The 24451-nt window shown below is 44.6% G+C and overlaps 1 protein-coding gene across 1 annotated transcript in view; it reads right to left on the reverse strand.

Moving 5' to 3' along the window:
* Window positions 1-2064: 2064 nt before the first annotated feature.
* The window catches only part of LOC124008874 (collagen alpha-5(IV) chain-like), a 152796-nt gene continuing 130409 nt past the window's right edge, over window positions 2065-24451 (reverse strand). The window contains exons 38-47 of the mRNA XM_046320459.1: window positions 21510-21643; window positions 21216-21288; window positions 20053-20124; window positions 19208-19336; window positions 18938-19036; window positions 14896-15108; window positions 13271-13448; window positions 5627-5741; window positions 4820-4992; window positions 2065-4598 (exon numbers count right to left, since the gene is read on the reverse strand). Of these exons, the coding sequence (XP_046176415.1) occupies window positions 4517-4598; window positions 4820-4992; window positions 5627-5741; window positions 13271-13448; window positions 14896-15108; window positions 18938-19036; window positions 19208-19336; window positions 20053-20124; window positions 21216-21288; window positions 21510-21643 (1268 nt within the window). The 3' untranslated portion in view covers window positions 2065-4516. The remainder of the gene's footprint in view (window positions 4599-4819; window positions 4993-5626; window positions 5742-13270; window positions 13449-14895; window positions 15109-18937; window positions 19037-19207; window positions 19337-20052; window positions 20125-21215; window positions 21289-21509; window positions 21644-24451) is intronic.

Genomic DNA, 24451 nt, shown 5'->3' on the forward strand with positions numbered 1-24451 from the left:
ATTGCACAGAAGCACATTAGTCAAGGTACTGCTAACAGCAATGGAGGCTCCTCAAAGGAGGAAAGGCGAGGACCATCCTCATAAGTGAATTAGAGAGTTATATTTCATAGCATTTTGTTCTACTTTTACTTAAAGATGCACGGTGTATAAATGGCTCTGCCACTTCCTTATTGCTTATTGTAATAGAAATAAGGCCATGCTCATGAAAAACAAAAATCATCCTCCCTAATCTTTAACGGCACTTCCAAGACAGTGTGCACTTCCAAAATAGTGTGCACTTTCAAGATAGGGGGGAAATATTTGCACACAAAACAACGGACTTTGGGTTTATTTTTCAGTCTTGAAAGTTTATAACAACTTCTGAATAATATAACATGAAATAAACAAAAACAACAATAGATTTCTGAAATTAATATAATTTTTTCACACCCCAGAAGTACATTACAATAATAATGAAAAAGTAGCTTGGAAAAACATCACAGGAAGAATCATCCCATACAGCTCTCCTCATTGGCTGAAGAATAGAACAAGAACGAATAGACCAAATTCTATTAAATTCTATTCTTGCAGTACATAACAATACGCAACGTACTACCGGCAGTTCATAGTGGGACAACGTAGACCAGAGTAAAGATGTGAATCGGTGGTGTAAAATATTTAATTAAAAATACTTTAAAGTACTACTTATAAAGTTTTTTTTTTGGTATCTGTACTTTACAATTTATATTTTTGACAACATTTACTCGACTACATTCCTAATGAAAATCATGTATTTTTTACTCCATATATTTTCCCTGCCACCCAAAAGTACTCCTTACATTTCGACAGGAATATGGTCCAATTCACGCCCTTTCAAGAAAACATCCCCGGTCATCCCTACTGCCTCTGATCTGGCAGACTCACTAAACACACATGCTTAGTTTGTAAATGATGTCTGAGTGTTGGAGTGTGCCCCTGGCTCTCTGTAAATGATGTCTGAGTGTTGGAGTGTGCCCCTGGCTCTCTGTAAATGATGTCTGAGTGTTGGAGTGTGCCCCTGGCTCTCTGTAAATGATGTCTGAGTGTTGGAGTGTGCCCCTGGCTCTCTGTAAATGATGTCTGAGTGTTGGAGTGTGCCCCTGGCTCTCTGTAAATGATGTCTGAGTGTTGGAGTGTGCCCCTGGCTCTCTGTAAATGATGTCTGAGTGTTGGAGTGTGCCCCTGGGTACCCGTAAAAGAAAAAGAAAAAAAAGAGAATGGTGCCATCTGGTTTACTAAATATAAGGAATTTGAAATGATTTTTTAAAACCAAATACGTTTAGACTATTACTCAAGTAGTATTTTATTGAGTGACTATCACTTTTACTTGAGTCATTTTCTATTAAGGTGTTGAGTGGATTTAATTATCAACCTATTATTGCATTCAACGATAGATTACTAGTAAAAATCGAATACAAAAGCTTGAGTGATTGGCATTATCATACACAGTACATCATCATAGGATAGGGTCTTTGATTGGTTGACCGGGAAACACTTTTGTTGTCAGGAGGAGGACAACAGTCAATCGTTTTGTGAAATGGGGAAAAAAATGACGACCTTTTGGAGATAAAATAAATGAATGATGAAAAAATCTCACGCCCGTATCTAAATAAAGTTGATATAATTATACTTTTTTTCTATATATATATATAAAATACTGTTTCATTTATTGATGTCATACTTTGTACAATATTTGTGAGTGAATGAATGAATTCATGAATCAATGCAATGAGTGAGGGGTTCTGTAGCTCAGTTGGTAGAGCATGGCGCTTGTAACGCCAGGGTAGTGGGTTCGATCCCCGGGACCACCCATACGTAGAATGTATGCACACATGACTGTAAGTCGCTTTGGATAAAAGCGTCTGCTAAATGGCATATATATTAAGCAGATTGAAGAAACAAAAATAACCCAGAAATTCGTATTATAGCTAAATACCTATTTTATGTCTTACATAATATACACATTGAATTACTTACATGAAGAGCAATAAGGCCAGTAGTTAACAGGCTGGGAGAGACACAGCAGTGTTAGTTAATAGCACCAAGGAGAATTATTATTTTTTATTTTTTTTATAAAAAAGAACAATGGAAAGATTCATTAAAAAAATGTAAGCCTGGAAAAGAATCAGTCTCGCTAAGAAAGCTCATCAGTGCATCTGTTCTCTTTGATGTTCCGAGGTCAAAGTGCCGATTTGGTAACAACAAAACTAAAAAATACTAAAAACTAAAAAAATAGCACATCTGTCTAAAAACAAAATGATGTACCTCGTCTGTGCCAATAACCAAAAATCCACATGTATTATTTTGGTAACATTTCATTTTAATGGGTCCTTATTACAGTGTAATCACATATGTAATTACACTGTATCAAATATTGTAGTTAATTGTAATAACTAACTTATAGTTACACTGTGATAACAATATGTAACTGGTGGTAATTGCTGTTACACACAGGGGTGTAACAACAAATGGTTGTTACCATGCTTGTTATAGATGTTACAGTTTCCGAAAGTATCCCAACGCACCATATTTCAGCCTGCACTAACCACGTGATAAGTGTTAGCCAATTAAAAACCGACCACTACATTGACACAACTCTGCACAAAAAGATCTGGAGCCTGATTCCCAGGTCCAACGGTAACAAAGGTTTCCCAAACGGTTCACATCAAAAACATTGTTTACATTATTTCATGGTGCATTTGACAATTGGTCAATTACTTTAATTAAACATTTTTAGACACATAAACAGTTATGGTCATTCGTGCCAAAGCCTATTAATCTTGGTTGAATAAGGGTTTATAAATGCACTTAAAATGGTCATAAGACCATCATGTAACTTTGCAAGGGTTTTGCTGTTGAGGAACATTTAACATAGGTAGTTAGCTGGCCTCGTGTTGGCTAGCTAGCTAGCTAGCAAATGTTAGCTGGCCTTGTGTTGGCCAGCTAGCTAGCTAGCAAATGTTAGCTGGCGTTTTTATTGGGCCTACCAACTAGGCTAGCTAGCTAGTGTTTTTTTACCGTCTACGGAATAGACTTTCCATGCAATCTGTTGAGATTTTTGGGATTAGCTAGCAGAAATAATGACATTGTACTTATACATATATTACATGTACTCTGTTGTGTACTAGTGTGTTTATTTTCTCACTTTGATGGTGCTTCCAGAAGCATTATAATGAGGTCCAAGCTGTCGGGATGGGCAATGTACTATATAAAAGTACACGTTAATTACAAGTAAGTATCCATCAAGATACACTTCATTTTAACGTTCTGAAATCCTTTGTAACAGTAATTACATTGTACTTGTACTTATATTATATGTAGTCCGCGGTGTACTTGTGGGTTTATCCTCCCACATAATGGACAACATACACAATCATTGTAAGTAAAATATATATTATAATCCGGTATTGACACCCATATGGTAGACTCCAGTCAGTGAGGTTGTCCTATACCTGATCTTTTTTTTGGAAACTCAACCAAGTTGATACACTTTTTGGGGGGAAACTGCTAACAACAACGAGCGGAGATTTTGAAGTGTGCGCCAACACGGGTAATTAGAGCCTATTGAGCCTCCAAACTTTGTCATCTTGGATCCAGAACATCTGTCCAGAAGAGTTTACAACCTTGTGACAGTTAACACTTATTGGTGAATTTAGTGGAGACTTTCCCATTTGTAACAAGCATGGTAATCACGGTAACAGGCATGGTAACAAGCATGGTAAGCACGGTAACAAGCACGGTAACAAGCATGGTAACAAGCATGGTAAGCATGATAACAAGCATGGTAACAAGCATGGTAAGCATGGTAACAAGCATGGTAAGCATGGTAACAAGCATGGTAACAAGCATGGTAAGCATGGTAACAAGCATGGTAAGCATGGTAACAAGCATGGTAACAAGCATGGTAACAAGCATGGTAACAAGCATGGTAAGCATGGTAACAAGCATGGTAAGCATGGTAACAAGCATGGTAACAAGCATTTGTTGTTACACCCCTGTAATTACAGATTGAAATTATCACCAGTTACATGTTGTTATTACAGTGTAACTATGAGTTATTACAATTAAATACAATATTTGATACAGCGCAGTTACACATTTAATTATACTGTAATAAGGACCCCTTAAAATGAAGTGTTACCATTATTGATAACACTTTTATATATATATATATTCTCTGCGAAATATAGAAAAAATTTCAACAAAATGCACTTTTGTCACACATTCACCATGGCACCTTTTGTGGATTTTGTGTGTTTCTTTTTGACGTACTTGAGGTAAGTAAAAAGAATAAAAGATTAAATAAATTCATTTTATCAACATTTTTTCTTTTCTTGCTGTGTTGCACAGTAGCACCAATGAAGTTGCTGTTTCCGGAAGACAATGCACCATTGGAGTTCCACCTTGTTCTCACGGAGACGTCAACATCACCCCCACTCCGCCCGCCTGCCGCCATTGTCGTTGTCGGTCGTCCCCGGCAACGGTTGCCACCGCGCTGTTACGTCCTCTTCATACAGACCACACAGCGGCTAATGCGCGTCGATAGGTTACCTGCCTTCAGCGTCTCTGACTGTGGCTTCCTGTTATGGGTCAGGGGTTAGAGGTCAGAGGTTGGCATCACTGTATGATCACTGGGATCTTTAGATCGTATATGAAAATAACCAATCTGTTTAGCTAGCACTTCCAGTTATAGCTAGAGTGCACTATATAGGGAATAGGGTGCTATTTCAGTAGCAACCTCAGTGTCTTGTACCTAAACATTTCCTGTTTGGAAAATCATTGGTCGATTGATTGATGGTACCTGAACATTTCTGATTGGTCGACAGTGGCCAGCCAGAAGCTGTATGTGTTGCCATAGTAGTTGCAGGTCCCTCGGCCGTGACACTCGATGAAGGGAGAGCTCCGGAACTCCTCTAGACAGGAGCCAGGAGAGGCCAGAGCCTGACCAGAGCCCTCTGCACCTGCACTGGTGTGCTGTTAGAGAGGGAGGTGGAGGGAGAGATAGAAGAGAAGAAGAAGAGTGAAATAAAGAGGAAGTTGTGTGTGGATATAGTGGGCTTTGAATATGTGTTAACACATTTAAAATGTAAAGCTTGATTCATGTGTACCTTGGCAAGGGTTGGTTGGCATGTGTGTGTGTCTGTGAGTGTGTGTGTGTGTGTGTGTGTGTGTGTGTGTGTGTGTGTGTGTGTGTGTGTGTGTGTGTGTGTGTGTGTGTGTGTGTGTGTGTGTGTGTGTGTGTGTGTGTGTGTGTGTGTGTGTGTGTGTGTGTGTGTGTGTGTGTGTGTGTGTGTCTGTGAATGTGAGTCTGTGAGTGAGTGAGTGTGTCTGTGAGTGAGTGAGTGTGTGTGTGTCTGTGAGTGAGTGTGTGTGTGTGAGTGTGAGTCTGTGTGTGAGTGTGAGTGTGTCTGTGTGTGTGTGTGTGTGTGTGTGTGTGTGTGTGTGTGTGTGTGTGTGTGTGTGTGTGTGTGTGTGTGTGTGTGTGTGTGTGTGTGTGTGTGTGTGTGTGTGTGTGTGTGTGTGTGAGTGTGAGTCTGTGTGAGTGTGTGTGTGTGTGTGTGAGTGGTAGTGTGAGTCTGTGTGTGTGAGTGTGAGTCTGTGTGTGTACCATCATGAAGGAGTATCCGATCCACAGTGGTTCCCAGTAGCTGGGGCAGGTGGGGATCTGAATGGTTTGACTGTGTACAGCGATCACCATGGCAGGGGCCTCACACACTGCACACCTAATAACACACACAGAGGAGTTAAACACATGCTTTTAACATTTACATTTAAGTCATTTAGCAGACGCTCTTATCCAGAGCGACTTACAAGTCTCATATCTTAACGCTCACACTGCCTTTACTTTTGAATCAAAGTTTGCCAGACTCTTTTGCCAGAATCTTTTGCCAGACTCTTTTGCCAGACTCTTTTGCCAGACTCTTTTGCCAGACTCTTTTGCCAGACTCTTTTGCCAGACTCTTTTGCCAGCTCACTTCACCTATTTGATGGTCTGAGTCCTCTTTGCATTCACATTGTTATGTTTAGAAAAGGAACCAATAGATTTTTTCCACCCACCAGCATTCACTCAATGTACTAGGTAAAAGTACAGGACAAGCCATTCCATCAGAACGTGTGATCGTACAGCTCGATGTACCTACTTCACATGGAGGTTGGTGGCACCTTAATTGGGGAGGACGGGCTCATGGTAACGGCTGGAGTGGAATCAGTGGAATGGTTTCCATGTGTTTGATGCCATTCCATTCGCTCTGTTCCAGCCGTTATTATGAGCCGACCTCCCCTCAGCAGCCTCCACTGACCTACTTACATTTTGGAAACTAATATTCAGGGAGGGGTTGGAAATAAAAATAATTTTTCAATAATTTAGTTCTGAACGGAATCATTATTTTTCATTCAGTTCCACTGTTCCAACCAGCAAAGTACAGTTTTGATCCGATCCAAGGCTGGTTTTATAGTGTACCTTTCCCTTATTTTTAAACCTCTGAAATATATGTATTTTTTACATTTAGCGTGACATTAAATGACTTCACCAATCCGTGTGGACAGAGCAGCTTGCTGTGGAGTGGGTAAGTGTGGACAGAGCAGCTTGCTGTGGAACGGGTAAGTGTGGACAGAGCAGCTTGGTGTGGAGTGGGTAAGTGTGGACAGAGCAGCTTGCTGTGGAGTGGGTAAGTGTGGACAGAGCAGCTTGCTGTGGAGTGGGTAAGTGTGGACAGAGCAGCTTGCTGTGGAGTGGGTAAGTGTGGACAGAGCAGCTTGGTGTGGAGTGGGTAAGTGTGGACAGAGCAGCTTGCTGTGGAACGGGTAAGTGTGGACAGAGCAGCTTGCTGTGGAACGGGTAAGTGTGGACAGAGCAGCTTGCTGTGGAACGGGTAAGTGTGGACAGAGCAGCTTGCTGTGGACAGAGCAGCTTGCTGTGGAGTGGGTAAGTGTGGACAGAGCAGCTTGCTGTGGAGTGGGTAAGTGTGGACAGAGCAGCTTGCTGTGGAACTGGTAAGTGTGGACAGAGCAGCTTGCTGTGGAGTGGGTAAGTGTGGACAGAGCAGCTTGCTGTGGAACTGGTAAGTGTGGACAGAGCAGCTTGCTGTGGAGTGGGTAAGTGTGGACAGAGCAGCTTGCTGTGGAACTGGTAAGTGTGGACAGAGCAGCTTGCTGTGGAGTGGGTAAGTGTGGACAGAGCAGCTTGCTGTGGAGTGGGTAAGTGTGGACAGAGCAGCTTGCTGTGGAGTGGGTAAGTGTGGACAGAGCAGCTTGCTGTGGAGTGGGTAAGTGTGGACAGAGCAGCTTGCTGTGGAGTGGGTAAGTGTGGACAGAGCAGCTTGCTGTGGAGTGGGTAAGTGTGGACAGAGCAGCTTGCTGTGGAACTGGTAAGTGTGGACAGAGCAGCTTGCTGTGGAGTGAGTAAGTGTGGACAGAGCAGCTTGCTGTGGAACTGGTAAGTGTGGACAGAGCAGCTTGCTGTGGAGTGGGTAAGTGTGGACAGAGCAGCTTGCTGTGGAGTGGGTAAGTGTGGACAGAGCAGCTTGCTGTGGAGTGGGTAAGTGTGGACAGAGCAGCTTGCTGTGGAACGGGTAAGTGATTTCATCTGTATAGGAAAGTTGTTAAGAGCAAGTTGTATTTTGCTGCAACAGCCTGGTTTCATAATAACGGAGCAGGGTGCAAGATGCAAATGAAATTTAGAGGGGGAGGTGCGAGCGAGAGAGGATGGAGGAAGCTTGTCTTGAAGCACTCTGCATCTTGTTTGGGGGATGCATTATCTGAATTAGGTCCACAGAATTACACCAATGGAGGAGCTGCTTTTATGGAGGAACTCTGAATGTCTTTGAACTTCTGTGTTGGTTTAACTTTGGACCAGAGAAAATGTTAGCTAGCTATCTTAACAAACTTGTGTGTGCAAAGCAGCACTAAAATTAAAAACATGTCTTACGTTTTTGTAGTAAATAAATCCAACGTGAAACGTGATAACTATAGTATCCTTAACTAGTATTGAAAAAGTAAATCCATTCTTCTCTGATTAAACATCTCTCCCTAATTTCTGAATTACGCTTGTAACATTGTCAGTAGGCTACAGTAACCTATGATTCAGAGGGGGAGTGGCTACAGTAACCTATGCTTCTGAGGGGGAGGGGCTACAGTAACCTATGCTTCTGAGGGGAGGGGCTACAGTAACCTATGCTTCGGAGGGGAGGGGCTACAGTAACCTACACTTCGGAGGGGGAGGAGCTACAGTAACCTACGCTTCAGAGGGGAGGGGCTACAGTAACCTATGCCCCAGAGGGGGAGGGGCTACAGTAACCTATGCTTCTGAGGGGAGGGGCTACAGTAACCTATGCTTCTGACGGGAGGGGCTACAGTAACCTATGCTTCTGAGGGGAGGGGCAGGTAGCCTACACGTATTGTACACCCACTGGCAAAGACTTCCAACTGGCAGGCTGACACTGGAATAACTTTCTGAGTGACAGAGTGAGGGCTCTGCATAGGTGCATTGTTGACATTTTTGTGGAACTGCAAAAAAAATGCCTGGAACGTAAAATAACATTATTAACTTGTTCCCATGTTTTAAAATAACAGTTATGTTCCAGAACAGTATATATAAGTTTAATTTTGGGTTCGGGTTCTGTTGCTCAAATAATAGTGTTATTTTACGGTTTTCGGTTCTGTTCCCTGAACCCTTGAAAAACATTGCATTTAGTTAAAAGATTAGACATAATCATTGTAATCAGAAGATAATATTGACATTTTACATCAATATTACACGTAAATATTATTGGTAACAGATTAAATAGCAGAAGAATAACTGCAGATGAAATAATGCTGTAGTAGTCTAGGGTCAGTAGTCTAGTGTGAGTCAGTAGTCTAGTGTCAGTAGTCTAGTGTGAGGGGTTATATCAGTAGTCTAGTGTCAGTAGTCTAGTGTCAGTAGTCTAGGGTCAGTCGTCTAGTGTGAGGGGTTATGTCAGTAGTCTAGTGTGAGGGGTAATAACAGTAGTCTAGTGTGAGGGGTTATGTCAGTAGTCTAGTGTCAGTAGTCTAGTGTGAGGGGTTATATCAGTAGTCTAGTGTGAGGGGTTATGTCAGTAGTCTAGTGTCAGTAGTCTAGTGTGAGGGGTTATGTCAGTAGTCTAGTGTGAGGGGTTATAACAGTAGTCTAGTGTGAGGGGTTATGTCAGTAGTCTAGGGGTGTCAGTAGTCTAGTGTGAGGGGGTAGTTAGTGTCAGTAGTCTAGTGTCAGTAGAGTGTGGGTTATGTCAGTAGTCTAGTGTGAGGGGTTATATCAGTAGTAGTGTGTTATCAGTAGTCTAGTGTGAGGGGTTATATCAGTAGTCTAGTGTCAGTAGTCTAGTGTGAGGGGTTATGTCAGTAGTCTAGTGTGAGGGGTTATAACAGTAGTCTAGTGTGAGGGGTTATGTCAGTAGTCTAGTGTGAGTGTGAGGGGTTATGTCAGTAGTCTAGTGTCAGTAGAGGGGTTATGTCAGTAGTCTAGTGTGAGGGGTTATGTCAGTAGTCTAGTGTGAGGGGTTATGTCAGTAGTCTAGTGTGAGGGGGGTTAGTGTCAGTAGTCTAGTGTGAGGGGTTATGTCAGTAGTCTAGTGTGAGGGGTTATATCAGTAGTCTAGTGTGAGGGGTTATGTCAGTAGTCTAGTGTCAGTAGTTATGTCAGTAGTTATGTCAGTAGTCTAGTGTGAGGGGTTATGTCAGTAGTCTAGTGTGAGGGGTTATGTCAGTAGTCTAGTGTCAGTAGTCTAGTGTGAGTAGGGTTATGTCAGTAGTCTAGTGTGAGGGGTTATGGGTTATATCAGTAGTCTAGTGTGAGGGGTTATATCAGTAGTCTAGTGTCAGTAGTCTAGTGTGAGGGGTTATGTCAGTAGTCTAGTGTCAGTAGTCTAGTGTGAGGGGTTATATCAGTAGTCTAGTGTGAGGGGTTATGTCAGTAGTCTAGTGTGAGGGGTTATGTCAGTAGTCTAGTGTGAGGGGTTATATCAGTAGTCTAATGTGAGGGGTTATGTCAGTAGTCTAGTGTCAGTAGTCTAGTGTGAGGGGTTATGTCAGTAGTCTAGTGTGAGGGGTTATGTCAGTAGTCTAGTGTGAGGGGTTATATCAGTAGTCTAGTGTGAGGGGTTATGTCAGTAGTCTAGTGTGAGGGGTGTCAGTAGTCTAGTGTGAGGGGTTATGTCAGTAGTCTAGTGTGAGGGGTTATATCAGTAGTCTAGTGTGAGGGGTTATGTCAGTAGTCTAGTGTGAGGGGTTATGTCAGTAGTCTAGTGTGAGGGGTTATGTCAGTAGTCTAGTGTGAGGGGTTATATCAGTAGTCTAGTGTGAGGGGTTATATCAGTAGTCTAGTGTCAGTAGTCTAGTGTGAGGGGTTATGTCAGTAGTCTAGTGTCAGTAGTCTAGTGTGAGGGGTTATGTCAGTAGTCTAGTGTGAGGGGTTATATCAGTAGTCTAGTGTCAGTAGTCTAGTGTGAGGGGTTATGTCAGTAGTCTAGTGTGAGGGGTTATATCAGTAGTCTAGTGTGAGGGGTTAGTTAGTGTCAGTAGTCTAGTGGGAGGGGTTATATCAGTAGTCTAGTGTGAGGGGTTATGTCAGTAGTCTAGTGTCAGTAGTCTAGTGTCAGTAGTCTAGTGTGAGGGGTTATGTCAGTAGTCTAGTGTCAGTAGTCTAGTGTGAGGGGTTATGTCAGTAGTCTAGTGTGAGGGGTTATGTCAGTAGTCTAGTGTGAGGGGTTATGTCAGTAGTCTAGTGTGAGGGGTTATATCAGTAGTCTAGTGTGAGGGGTTATATCAGTAGTCTAGTGTCAGTAGTCTAGTGTCAGTAGTCTAGTGTGAGGGGTTATGTCAGTAGTCTAGTGTGAGGGGTTATATCAGTAGTCTAGTGTGAGGGGTTATGTCAGTAGTCTAGTGTGAGGGGTTATGTCAGTAGTCTAGTGTCAGTAGTCTAGTGTGAGGGGTTATGTCAGTAGTCTAGTGTGAGGGGTTATATCAGTAGTCTAGTGTGAGGGGTTATGTCAGTAGTCTAGTGTCAGTAGTCTAGTGTGAGGGGTTATGTCAGTAGTCTAGTGTCAGTAGTCTAGTGTGAGGGGTTATATCAGTAGTCTAGTGTCAGTAGTCTAGTGTGAGGGGTTATGTCAGTAGTCTAGTGTGAGGGGTTAGTCAGTAGTCTAGTGTGAGGGGTTATGTCAGTAGTCTAGTGTGAGGGGTCAGTAGTCTAGTGTCAGTAGTCTAGTGTGAGGGGTTATATCAGTAGTCTAGTGTGAGGGGTCAGTAGTCTAGTGTCAGTAGTCTAGTGTGAGGGGTTATGTCAGTAGTCTAGTGTCAGTAGTCTAGTGTGAGGGGTTATGTCAGTAGTCTAGTGTGAGGGGTTATGTCAGTAGTCTAGTGTGAGGGGTTATATCAGTAGTCTAGTGTGAGGGGTTATATCAGTAGTCTAGTGTCAGTAGTCTAGTGTCAGTAGTCTAGTGTGAGGGGTTATGTCAGTAGTCTAGTGTGAGGGGTTATGTCAGTAGTCTAGTGTGAGGGGTTATGTCAGTAGTCTAGTGTGAGGGGTTATATCAGTAGTCTAGTGTCAGTAGTCTAGTGTGAGGGTTTATAACAGTAGTCTAGTGTGAGGGGTTATGTCAGTAGTCTAGTGTGAGGGGTTATATCAGTAGTCTAGTGTCAGTAGTCTAGTGTGAGGGGTTATATCAGTAGTCTAGTGTCAGTAGTCTAGTGTGAGGGGTTATGGTAGTTAGTGTCAGTAGTAGTCTAGTGTCAGTAGTTATATCAGTAGTCTAGTGTCAGTAGTCTAGTGTGAGGGGTTATGTCAGTAGTCTAGTGTGAGGGGTTATATCAGTAGTCTAGTGTCAGTAGTCTAGTGTGAGGGGTTATGTCAGTAGTCTAGTGTGAGGGGTTATGTCAGTAGTCTAGTGTGAGGGGTTATAGTCAGTAGTTAGTGTCAGTAGTCTAGTGTGAGGGTGTTATGTCAGTAGTCTAGTGTCAGTAGTCTAGTGTGAGGGGTTATGTCAGTAGTCTGAGGGTGTCAGTAGTCTAGTGTGAGGGGTTATGTCAGTAGAGTGTGAGGGGTTATGTCAGTAGTCTAGTGTGAGGGGTTATATCAGTAGTCTAGTGTCAGTAGTCTAGTGTGAGGGGTTATGTCAGTAGTCTAGTGTGAGGGGTTATGTCAGTAGTCTAGTATGAGGGGTTATATCAGTAGTCTAGTGTCAGTAGTCTAGTGTGAGGGGTTATGTCAGTAGTCTAGTGTCAGTAGTCTAGTGTGAGGGGTTATGTCAGTAGTCTAGTGTCAGTAGTCTAGTGTGAGGGGTAATAACAGTAGTCTAGTGTGAGGGGTTATGTCAGTAGTCTAGTGTCAGTAGTCTAGGGTCAGTAGTCTAGTGTCAGTAGTCTAGTGTGAGGGGTTATGTCAGTAGTCTAGTGTCAGTAGTCTAGTGTGAGGGGTAATAACAGTAGTCTAGTGTGAGGGGTTATGTCAGTAGTCTAGTGTCAGTAGTCTAGGGTCAGTAGTCTAGTGTCAGTAGTCTAGTGTGAGGGGTTATGTCAGTAGTCTAGTGTCAGTAGTCTAGGGTCAGTAGTCTAGTGTCAGTAGTCTAGTGTGAGGGGTTATATCAGTAGTCTAGTGTCAGTAGTCTAGTGTGAGGGGTTATGTCAGTAGTCTAGTGTGAGGGGTTATATCAGTAGTCTAGTGTAAGGGGTTATATCAGTAGTCTAGTGTGAGGGGTTATGTCAGTAGTCTAGTGTGAGGGGTTATATCAGTAGTCTAGTGTAAGGGGTTATATCAGTAGTCTAGTGTGAGGGGTTATGTCAGTAGTCTAGTGTGAGGGGTTATGTCAGTAGTCTAGTGTCAGTAGTCTAGTGTGAGGGGTTATGTCAGTAGTCTAGTGTGAGGGGTTATGTCAGTAGTCTAGTGTGAGGGGTTATATCAGTAGTCTAGTGTGAGGGGTTATGTCAGGGGAAACAGTGTTGCGGTAGTCTAGTGTGTGGTGCAGGAATAATGACAAGCGAACCTGGGGAGCTTTTTTTTCACATTGCCCTAATCAAGCGAACCGATCTCAGACCTCCTCGCTAGATTGTCTCAGCTTCAGGGGTTCTTTTGAGGGTCTGAATTCACTTGGAGTGTTTACCCTGCACTAAAAAATGCACTGAGTTCACAAAAGAAATTCTCAATTGGACCAAGTGTGAAAACACCCTTAGATGTTATCAAATCATAGTCCCCTATTGTATCTCTATTGTATCCCTCCCTCCCTCCCTCCCGCCCTACCTGCTGATGAAAGGTTTGATGCCTTCTCCGGTGATAGGGGCCATACTCATGGGCATGGGCATGGGTGTAGACAGCCAATAGGAGTAGTCGTTACGGGAGGCGAAGTTACACACGTTGTTGATGTTACAGAACATGAATGGCATGGTGCTGAACCGACGCAGGCAACTACCAGCAGTACCTGACAAATGAGACGAGAGAGGGAGTGAGGAGAGGAAAGAGGGAGGGGAGGCAAGAGGGAGGGGAGGACAGAGGGAGGGGAGGAAAGAGGGAGGGGAGGAAAGAGGGAGGGGAGGACAGAGGGAGGAGAGGAAAGAGGGAGGAGAGGAAAGAGGGAGGGAGGAAAGAGGGAGGAGAGGAAAGAGGGAGGGGAGGAAAGAGGGAGGGGAGGAAAGAGGGAGGGGAGGACAGAGGGAGGAGAGGAAAGAGGGAGGAGAGGAAAGAGGGAGGGGAGGAAAGAGGGAGGGGAGGAAAGGGAACAGAAGAAAACAGGAAAGAATATGTGAAGAGAAGATTTGAGGTTAATACTGTGAGTTGCTTCTCTCACAACAACAACCGTCTGTGTTCATGAATGTCATCGTGTATCTCCATTCTTACCTAGGTCATGTCTGTGCGCCCTCTCATTACTCTCTCTCTCTCTGTGTGTGTGTGTGTGTGTATGTGTGTGTGTGTGTCTTACCTAGGTCATGTCTGTGTGCCCTCTCATTACTCTCTCTCTCTCTCTGTGTGTGTGTGTGTGTGTGTGTATGTGTGTGTGTGTGTCTTACCTAGGTCATGTCTGTGCGCCCTCTCATTACTCCCTCTCTCTCTCTCTGTGTGTGTGTGTGTGTGTGTGTGTATGTGTGTGTGTGTGTCTTACCTAGGTCATGTCTGTGCGCCCTCTCATTACTCCCTCTCTCTGTGTGTGTGTGTGTGTGTGTGTGTGTGTGTGTGTGTGTGTGTCTTACCTAGGTCATGTCTGTGCGCCCTCTCATTACTCCCTCTCTCTCTGTGTGTGTGTCTTACCTAGGTCATGTCTGTGCACCCTCTCATTACTCTCTCTCTGTGTGCTTGTGTGTGTGTGTCTTACCTAGGTCCTGTCCGTGTGCCCTGTCATTACTCTCTGTGTGTGTGTGTCTTACCTAGGTCCTGTCCGTGTGCCCTCTCATTACTCTCTCTCTGTGTGTGTGTGTGTGTGTGTGTGTGTGTGTGTGTGTGTGTGTGTGTGTGTGTGTGTGTGTGTGTGTGTGTGTGTGTGTGTGTGTGTGTGTGTGTGTGTGTGTGTGTGTGTGTGTGTGTGTGTGTGTGTGTGCCCGAGTCCTGTCCGTGTGCCCTCTGTGCTCTCTCTCTGTGTGTGTGTGTCTTACCGAGGTCCTGTCCGTGTGCCCTCTCGTTGCTCTCTCTCTGTGTGTGTGTGTCTTACCGAAGTCCTGTCCGTGTGCCCTCTCGTTACTCTCTCTCTGTGTGTGTGTGTCTTACCGAGGTCCTGTCCGTGTGCCCTCTCGTTGCTCTCTCTCTGTGTGTGTGTCTTACCGAGGTCCTGTCCGTGTGCCCTCTCGTTACTCTCTCTCTGTGTGTGTGTGTCTTACCGAGGTCCTGTCCGTGTGCCCTCTCGTTACTCTCTCTGTGTGTGTGTGTGTGTGTCTTACCGAGGTCCTGTCCGTGTGCCCTCTCGTTGCCCTGTACGTAGAGCAGAGAGAACCCGTCATAGATGAGGCTGGTCCCTTCGGGGCAGATAGGGACATATTCAGCCTGGCTGTGTCTCGAGATCAGGAAGCCATGGGTCACAGAGGCTGAGCCGGGGTTACCTGGGGGACCCTGCTGACCATCTGAACCAGTGGGACCTGGGTACCCACGCTGACCTGAGAACAGTGGATAGAATGGACATTAAACAACTCAATACACTTAATGAACAATACTATAGTTGACTTGATTTTAGTTTATTTGACACTTCTTGAGCTATGTATTGGAGAGTAGGAGACTAGTAGAGATATAGGAGACAAAGGGGACAATAATAATAACATTACATTAATATGAATATGATTGATATTAATATGAATCCATTTTAATAAATGGTTCCAGCATGGAGTATCATTTGGCCAAACTATTTCTGGTTTGCTCTGGCAGACCTGGGCCAAAACGTGAAAAAACCTCTCTAATACTTGGTTCGGTTTGGTCGGTACAGTGGACCCTGTGGAATAGTCCCAAAAATGGAAAACTTCAAGCTAAATCAAATGCACCTCAATGTATTTGATCAAGGTTTGTCAATGACTCAATCTTGTCTATACTGTCCAGTCATTGACACAGAGAACAAGGAACATTAAGAACTCAATGAACAGTAGGCTACTATAACGAAGTTGACTTGATTTTAGTTTATTTGACTCTTCTTGAGCTATGTATTGTAATGACTATTGACTAATGATACAGTGCATTCAGAAAGTATTCAGATCCCTTGACTTTTTCCACATTGTGTTACGTTGCAGACATATTCTACAAATGATTAAATAGTTTTCCCCCCTTATCAATCTACACACAATACTTCGTAATGACAAAGCTTAAAACAGGCTTTTAGAAAATTTTGCAAATGTATAAAAACCCTCCTGAAATATCAGACCCTTTACTCAGTACTTGACAGAGCAAAAACCAAGTCATGAGGTTGAAGGAATTGTCCGTAGAGCTCCGAGACAGGATTGTGTCGTGGCACAGATCTGGGGAAGGGTACCAAAACATTTCTGCAGCATTGAAGGTCCCTAAGAACACAGTGGCCTCAATCATTCTTAAATGGAAGAAGTTTGCTCTCAAGCTCTGCCAGTTTGGATGGGGACAGCTATTTTCAGGTCCGGGCTATGGCTGGGCTACTCAAGGACATTCAGAGACTTATCCCGAAGCACCTCCTGGTCTTGGCTGTGTGCTTAGAGTCGTTGTCCTGTTGGAAGGTGAACCTTCACTCCAGTCTGAGATCCTTGGCACTTTGGAGCAGGTTAACTGTGTTAACTAACCTCCAGACGGGCTTCAATGCCATACAACTCTCCTTCCGTGGCCTCCAACTGCTCTTAAATGCTAGTAAAACTAAATGCATGCTCTTCAACCGATCGCTGCCCACACTTGCCCGCCCGTCCAGCATCACTACTCTGGACGGTTCTGACTTAGAATATATGGACAACTACATATACCAAGGTGTCTGGTTAGACTGTAAACTCTCCTTCCAGACTCATCTCCAATCCAAAATTAAATCTAGAATCGGCTTCCTATTTCGCAAACAAAGCATCCTTCACTCATGCTGCCAAACATACCCTCGTAAAACTGACTATCCTACCGATACTTGACTTCAGCGATGTCATTTCCAAAATAGCCTCCAACACTATTCAGCAAATTGGATGTAGTCTATCACAGTGCCATCTGTTTTGTCACCAGAGCCCCATATACTACCCACCACTGCGACCTGTATGCTCTCGTTGGCTGGCCCTCGCTTCATACTCTTCGCTAAACCCACTGGCTCCAGGTCATCTACAAGTCTCTGCTAGGTAAAGCCCTGCCTTATCTCAGCTCCCTGGTCACCATAGCAGCACCCACCCGTAGCATGCCCTCCAGCAGGTATATTTCACTGGTCACCCCCAAAGCCAATTCCTCCTTCGGCCGCCTTTCCTTCCAGTTCTCTGCTGCCAATGACTGGAATGAACTGCAAAAATCACTGAAGCTGGAGACTCATATCTCCCTCACTAGCTTTAAGCACCAGCTGTCAGAGCAGCTCACAGATCACTGCACCTGTACATAGCCCATCTGTAAATATCCCATCCAACTACCTCATCCCAATACTGTTATTTATTTGATTTATTTTGCTCCTTTGCACCCAAGTATCTCAACTTGCACATTCATCTTTTGCACATCTATCACTCCAGTGTTTAATTGCTATATTTTCATTATTTTGCCACTATGGCCTATTTATTGAACACACTGCACACCTATTTATTGCACACCTTAACTGCAACCACTGGATATATAAATATATTTAAAAAAATCCCTTTTCCCTAATTGGTATCCAATTAGTAGTAGTTACTGTCTTGTCTCATCGCTGCAACTCCTGTACGGACTCGGGAGAGGCGAAGGTCAAGAGCCATGCGTCCTCCGAATCACAACCCAACCAAGCCGCACTGCTTCTCGCCCGATTGCTCAGTTTGGCTGGGCGGCCAGCTCTAGGCTGAGTCTTGGTGGTTCCAAACTTCTTCCATTTAAGAATGTTGGAGGCCACTGTGTTCCTAGGGACCTTCAATGACGCAGAAATATTTTGGTACCCTTCCCCAGATCTGTGCCTCGACACAATCTTGTCTCCGAGCTCTACGGACAATTCATTCGAACTCATGGCTTGGTTTTTGCTCTGACATGCACTGTCAACTGTGGGACCTTATACAGACAGGTGTGTGACTTTCCAAATCATGTCGGGGCGGCAAGTAGCCAAGTGGTTAGAGTGTTGAACTACTAACCGGAAGGTTACAAGATCGAATCCCTGAGCTGACAAGGTAAAAATCTGTCGTTCTGCCCCTGAACAACATAATAAGAATGTGTTCTAAACTGACTTGCCTAGTAAAATAAATGTCCAATCAATTGAATTTACCACAGGTTGTAGAAACATCTCAAGGATGATCAATGGAAACAGGATGCACCTAGGCTCAATTTAGAGTCTCATAGCAAAGGGTCAGAATACTTACATAAATAAGATATTTCTGTTTGATTTTTTAACTTGCAAACATTTCTAAAAACATGTTTTCGCTTTGTCATTATGGGGTATTGTGTGTAGATTGCAAAAAAATAAATATATATTTAATCAATTTCAGAAAAGGCTGTAACGCAACAACAAAAAAGTCAAGGGGTCTGAATATTTACAGGCATCGAACATGACTGACATACATAATGGAAGGTTAGGTCTGTGTAACATAGAATATGTACTCCATGAGATTTGAAACATTATTCGTAGGCTAGATGGAAGGTTAGGTCTGGACGGCAAGTAGCCTAGCGGTCAAGAGCATTGGGCCAGCAACCGAAAGGCTGCGCTGACTAGGTGAAAAATCTGTTGCTGTGCCCTTGAGCAAGGCGAAGGACCTGAGCCAGATGGAAGGTTAAGGCCCTGAGCCAGATGGAAGGAGAAGGACCTGAGCCAGATGGAAGGAGAAGGACCTGAGCCAGATGGAAGGTTAAGGACCTGAGCCAGATGGAAGGTTAAGGACCTGAGCCAGATGGAAGGAGAAGGACCTGAGCCAGATGGAAGGTTAAGGACCTGAGCCAGATGGAAGGTTAAGGACCTGAGCCAGATGGAAGGAGAAGGACCTGAGCCAGATGGAAGGAGAAGGACCTGAGCCAGATGGAAGGTTAAGGACCTGAGCCAGATGGAAGGTTAAGGACCTGAGCCAGATGGAAGGAGAAGGACCTGAGCCAGATGGAAGGTTAAGGACCTGAGCCAGATGGAAGGTTAAGGACCTGAGCCAGATGGAAGGAGAAGGACCTGAGCCAGATGGAAGGTTAAGGACCTGAACCAGGTGGAAGGTTAAGGACCTGAGCCAGATGGAAGGTTAAGGACCTGAGCCAGATGGAAGGTTAAGTCTGAGCCAGATGGAAGGTTAAGTCTGTGTAACATAAAGTATGTAGTTCAGGAGGTTTGAACCATTATTAGTGTTCTATGGACCTGAGCAATCTTACCTGGCTGTCCGGCGGGTCCAGAGTCTCCCTTGCGGCCGAAGGCTCCACTGAATCCTGGGGGTCCTTCAGGACCGGGGTCCCCTGGTTGCCCGGGCTGACCTGAAACAGACCAGAGGACTCAGTGAGTGGTCTCTATTTGAGGGAAAAACTAGCTTCCTCCAGTAACTAGCTAACTGCAGCTTTAAGCCTTCTCTGGCAAAACGAAGTTGACTGTAACTTTATAAATTATGTCCTGTGTCAAACAGACACTGGGTGTGACAGTCCAATGACCTGAGCGTCCCTCCTGTCCGGGGGGTCCTTGGGAGCCACGGTTGCCTGGCAGACCTGAAGGGCCAGGGGGGCCACGTTCTCCCTTCAGCATGATGGGGGACGCAGCGACACCTGGGTCACCTTGGTTTCCTGGAGTTAACAAAGACGGGGGTCAGAGTGTGTGTGTGTGTGTGTGTGTGTGTGTGTGTGTGTGTGTGTGTGTGTGTGTGTGTGTGTGTGTGTGTGTGTGTGTGTGTGTGTGTGTGTGTGTGTGTGTGTGTGTGTGTGTGTGTAGTGTGTGTGTATGTGTGTAGTGTGTGTGTGTGTACCTGTGTGTGTGTGTAGTGCTGTGTGTTTATATGTGTGTAGTGTGTGTGTGTGTAGTTTCAACATTTGTGTCTGTGTAGTGTGTAGTGTGTGTGTGTGTGTGTGTGTGTGTGTGTGTGTGTGTGTGTGTGTGTGTGTGTGTGTGTGTGTGTGTGTGTGTGTGTGTGTGCTGGTGAACATTTGTGTCATGTTCTGTGTGTGTGTGTGTGTGTGTGTTTGTGTGTGTGTGTGTGTGTGTGTGTGTGTGTGTGTGTGTGTGTGTGTGTGTGTGTGTGTGTGTAGTGTGTGTGTGTGTGTGTGTGTGTGTGTGTGTGTGTGTGTGTGTGTGTGTGTGTGTGTGTGTGTGTGTGTGTGTGTGTGTGTGTGTGTGTAGTGTGTGTGTGTGTGTATGTGTGTAGTGTGTGTGTGTAGTGTGTGTGTGTGTGTGTAGTGTGTGTGTGGGTGTAGTGTGTGTGTGTGTGTGATTGCTAACAGACACCACTGCTTTCAGCCATTCATCTTTCTGGTGTTTCTCCTTTAGGGTGCAACACTAGACTCACCAGCAGGACCAGGATCTCCAGGATCTCCAGGCAGACCGGATGATCCAGGGCTTCCAGATTCTCCCTTTAGTCCTGGAGTGGAAAAAGAGAGGTAGAGAGAGTAAGGGAGGAAAGAGGGAGAGGGAGGAAAAAGGGAGAGAGAAGGAGTGGAGAGAGAGAGGGAGGAGAGAGGGAAAAGGAGGAGAGAGGGAGGAGAGAAGGAGAGGGAAGGAGTGAAGAGAGATGGAGGAGAGAAGGAGAGGGAAGGAGTGGAGAGAGAGGGAGGAGAGAGGGAGAGGGGAGGAGAGAGGGAGAGGGAAGGCGTGGAGAGAGATGGAGGAGAGAGGGAGAGGGAAGGAGTGGAGAGAGATGGAGGAGAGAGGAAGGAGATAAAGAGAGGGAAGGAGTGGAGAGAGAGATGGAGGAGAGAGGGAGAGGGAAGGAGTGGAGGGAGATGGAGGAGAGAAGGAGTGGAGAGAGAGGGAGGAGAGAGGAAGGAGAGAAGGAGAGGGAAGGAGTGGAGAGAGAAATGGAGGAGAGAGGAAGGAGAGAAGGAGAGGGAAGGAGTGGAGAGAGAGATGGAGGAGAGAGGAAGGAGAGAAGGAGAGGGAAGGAGTGGAGAGAGAGGGAGAGGGGAGGAGAGAGGGAATGAGTGGAGAGAGATGGAGGAGAGAGGAAGGAGAGAAGGAGAGGGAAGGAGTGGAGAGAGAGGAAGAATGGAAGGAGAGGGAAGGAGTGGAGAGAGAGGGAGGAGAGAGGAAGGAGAGAAGGAGAGGGAAGGAGTGGAGAGAGAAATGGAGGAGAGAGGGAAAGGGAAGGAGTGGAGAGAGAGGGAGGAGAGAGGGAGAGGGAAAGAGTGGAGACAGAGAGGGAGGAGAGAGGGAAAAGGAGGAGAGAGGGAGGAGAGAAGGAGAGGGAAGGAGTGGAGAGAGAGAGGGAGGAGAGAGGGAGAGGGAAGGAGTGGAGAGAGAGAGGGAGGAGAGTGGGAAAAGGAGGAGAGAAGGAGGAGAGAAGGAGAGGGAAGGAGTGGAGAGAGAGGGAGGAGAGAGGGAAAAGGAGGAGAGATGGAGGAGAGAGGAAGAAGAGAAGGAGTGGAGAGAGATGGAGGAGAGTCAAAGTCAGTGTTGATAATGTCAATGTTGTTGCTAATGTAATTGTATGTAATAATGCTGTTACTCGTTTACCTGGGAATCCGGGAACGCCGGGAAGTCCAATGTCTCCCTTCAGCCCGCTGCCACCAGGAGGGCCAGGAATACCCTGGTCACGTGATAGGAGAGAGGTCATGGGTTATGTAACATCACAATCCCAGATGGAATTCTAATTTACTTCACACAATCCCAAACCGACCCATAGCCCCTTTCCCTGGGTTAGGATCTATATTTGAGCGGAGAGGATCAATGAAAGCAATTTGGTTCATGATTGAAATGGAATTGATCCTGCTATCAATATCTATGGATCTAAGTTTTTTGGTTCCTTACTGGGAATCCGGGCGATCCCAATTCTCCCTTCGCTCCGGGGAAACCAGGGGATCCGGAAGATCCAGGGATTCCCTTCTCACCTTTGGTCCCTCCGCTGCCCCCAAGGCCACGAGGACCCTCTGGGCCAGGAGGACCTTCACACACAGAGGTCAGAGGTTAGAGATAACAAACTCCTCAACCTGACATTATAACAAAAAACAATATTAGTAACACTATCTGATCCATCTCTATGGTTACTGTTAAACACTATCTGATCCATCTCTATGGTTACTGTAGAACACTATCTGATCCATCTCTATGGTTACTGTAGAACACTATCTGATCCATCTCTATGGTTACTGTAGAACACTATCAGATCCATCTCTATGGTTACTGTTAAACACTATCTGATCCATCTCTATGGTTACTGTAGAACACTATCTGATCCATCTCTATGATTACTGTTAAACACTATCTGATCCATCTCTATGGTTACTGTAGAACTCTATCTGATCCATCTCTATGGTTACTATTAAACACTATCTGATCCATCTCTATGGTTACTGTAGAACACTATCTGATCCATCTCTATGGTTACTGTAGAAAACTTCAAATTTCACTGTAGCTGTATTACCTACTACACATACAACCATTTAAAATACAGTATGAATCAGAGGATGCTATTGGGAGGAGCTACAGGAGGATGGGCTCATTGTAATTGCTGGAATGGAATGAATGGAACGGAGTCAAATAAGAGGATTCCATATGTTTGATATCGTTCCATTCATATCATCCCAGCCATTACAATGAGCCCATCCTCCTGTAGCTCCTCCCACCATCATCTTCTGGTATGAATACAGTACAAAGGGGGAAGGGGGAGTGTGTGTTCAAGTGTGTTTTGTTTATTTTGGGGTGTATTCTTGTGTGTGTAAAGTTTATGTGTAGCCCACAGTCCTTTGTTAGGCTACACAACCCATCCTGAAAAATTAAGAATGGTTAGCGAATCAGCAACGTGGTAAAGTCGTACCCAATCCAACAAAACGCTAGCGAGTGCCAGGCTGTTTGTGCTATCGTTCCAACAATGCAATGGAGTTGACAAGAGTACAAACGGATCAGGGACCAGGGCTAAAAAAATGTCCCGCTATTCAATATGAACACAAATCAGTATTATCACAACAGAACAACAGTGGTCATCATCGTCAAACACCATGGAGTCTAACCTGGAGGACCTAAGTATCCCAGAATTCCCTGTATCACAGAGCCGTGCGGCAGAATGTGCAGGGGTAAAACAAGAGTTAGACACAGGATAACTAACATCCGACACAGCCAGATCTCAAGGCAAACAAAATAACTGTTTTAAGAAATCAAATCTTATGCAGCTTATTTTCAATATCGTTATTTAAACGAATAGCTGCTTGGGGTTTGGCTGTGTACATATATGATGAAATGGAAGTATTTGTAATAGTTTGAAAGGGAAAGCTAAATAGTGTCAGTTCTTAAAGTATTTAATGATAATGGAGAAAATGCTAACATCTCTATATTGTCTTACACGACATAATGCTAAATTCATGTCGATCAACTACTTAATCAACAAATGAGTCAATTCCAAGATTAACACAATTACTGTATTTAGTGTTAGAAGTTTATGTGTTAATAACTAACATATGATTCATTCAAATTATCATCAGAAACAGTGTTGGCTAAAAAAGGTTTGGATTATTTCTAAACATGGTTTGTTTTTATAATATCTGAGTCTGTTACCACATTTAAAGACAAAACATATAAAAACATTCTATCAAAAGTCCTTTTAATTAAGGTTCTCTGACCAGCGTGACTCAGAGGAAAACTGAGATTAGCAGGACTAAAAAAAGGCATGATCAGAAATTAAGGGAAGAAAGTAATTTATCAAATCAAAATCAAGAGATCCAAGATCATTCGGCAACACTTTGACGGCACTGTGTGTTCTAAGGTTCTAGATTTGTTTTCCAGAACAGGGTCACAGGGAGATGAAAGAGTTCTAAATGTTGTTCTTGGTCAGGAGACCAACATGCAGCAGGACAGAAGCCTGGTACATGAACTCTGACTTGAGGGACCTGGTCAATGACACGTGTGTCATCAGAGGGGGTGGGGCCACACCACAAGGGGTGGAGTCAAGCCACAGGAAACAGGAAGTACATGTCATCGCGCTCAACACTATATGGGGATGATGCTAGTCACACACCGAGCTGGGCTAGTAGTACTGGGCTCAATAAAGCTTGATATAATATTATTAATGTAAAGTGAATACAGGTAACTACCTACACAATGGAAAATGTGGGATACAAAGTATATTGAAAGCAGGTGCTTCCACACAGGTGTGATCCCTGAGTTATTTAAGCAATCAACATCCCATCATGCTTAGCGTCATGTATGAAAATGCTGGGCAGGCCATTAGTTTGGCTACCATGGCTATGCCCCCATAGGATGGTCAATAGCGCCATCCACAGGACACGACCGGTCATTGAATGGTTTGATGAGCCTGAACAACCATGTAAACCATATGAAATGGCCGTCTCAGTCAACAGATCTCAACACTTCTGAGAGAGTTTGGAGCGGCGTCTGAGACGGTTTCCACCACAGGTCAAACAAAACACCAAATGGTGGAATTTGTTGCATCTTTCCGATTGAGCTCCAGACACTTGTAGAATCGAGGCCAAGGTGCAGAGAAGCTGTTCTGGCTTGTGGTGGCTGTGGTGTGGTGTGGTTGGTGTGGTGTGGTTGGTGTGGTGTGGTGGCTGTGGTGTGGTGTGGTTGGTGTGGTGTGGTGTGGTGTGGCTGTGGTGTGGTGTGGTGTGGTTGGTGTGGTGTGGTGTCTGTGGTGTGGTGTGGTTGGTGTGGTGTGGTGTGGTGTGGTTGGTGTGGTGTGGTGTCTGTGGTGTGGTGTGGTGTGGTTGGTGTGGTTGGTGTGGTGTGGCTGTGGTGTG

The sequence above is a fragment of the Oncorhynchus gorbuscha genome, linkage group LG21 (genome assembly GCF_021184085.1).
Source record: "Oncorhynchus gorbuscha isolate QuinsamMale2020 ecotype Even-year linkage group LG21, OgorEven_v1.0, whole genome shotgun sequence".
Lineage (NCBI taxonomy): Eukaryota > Metazoa > Chordata > Actinopteri > Salmoniformes > Salmonidae > Oncorhynchus > Oncorhynchus gorbuscha.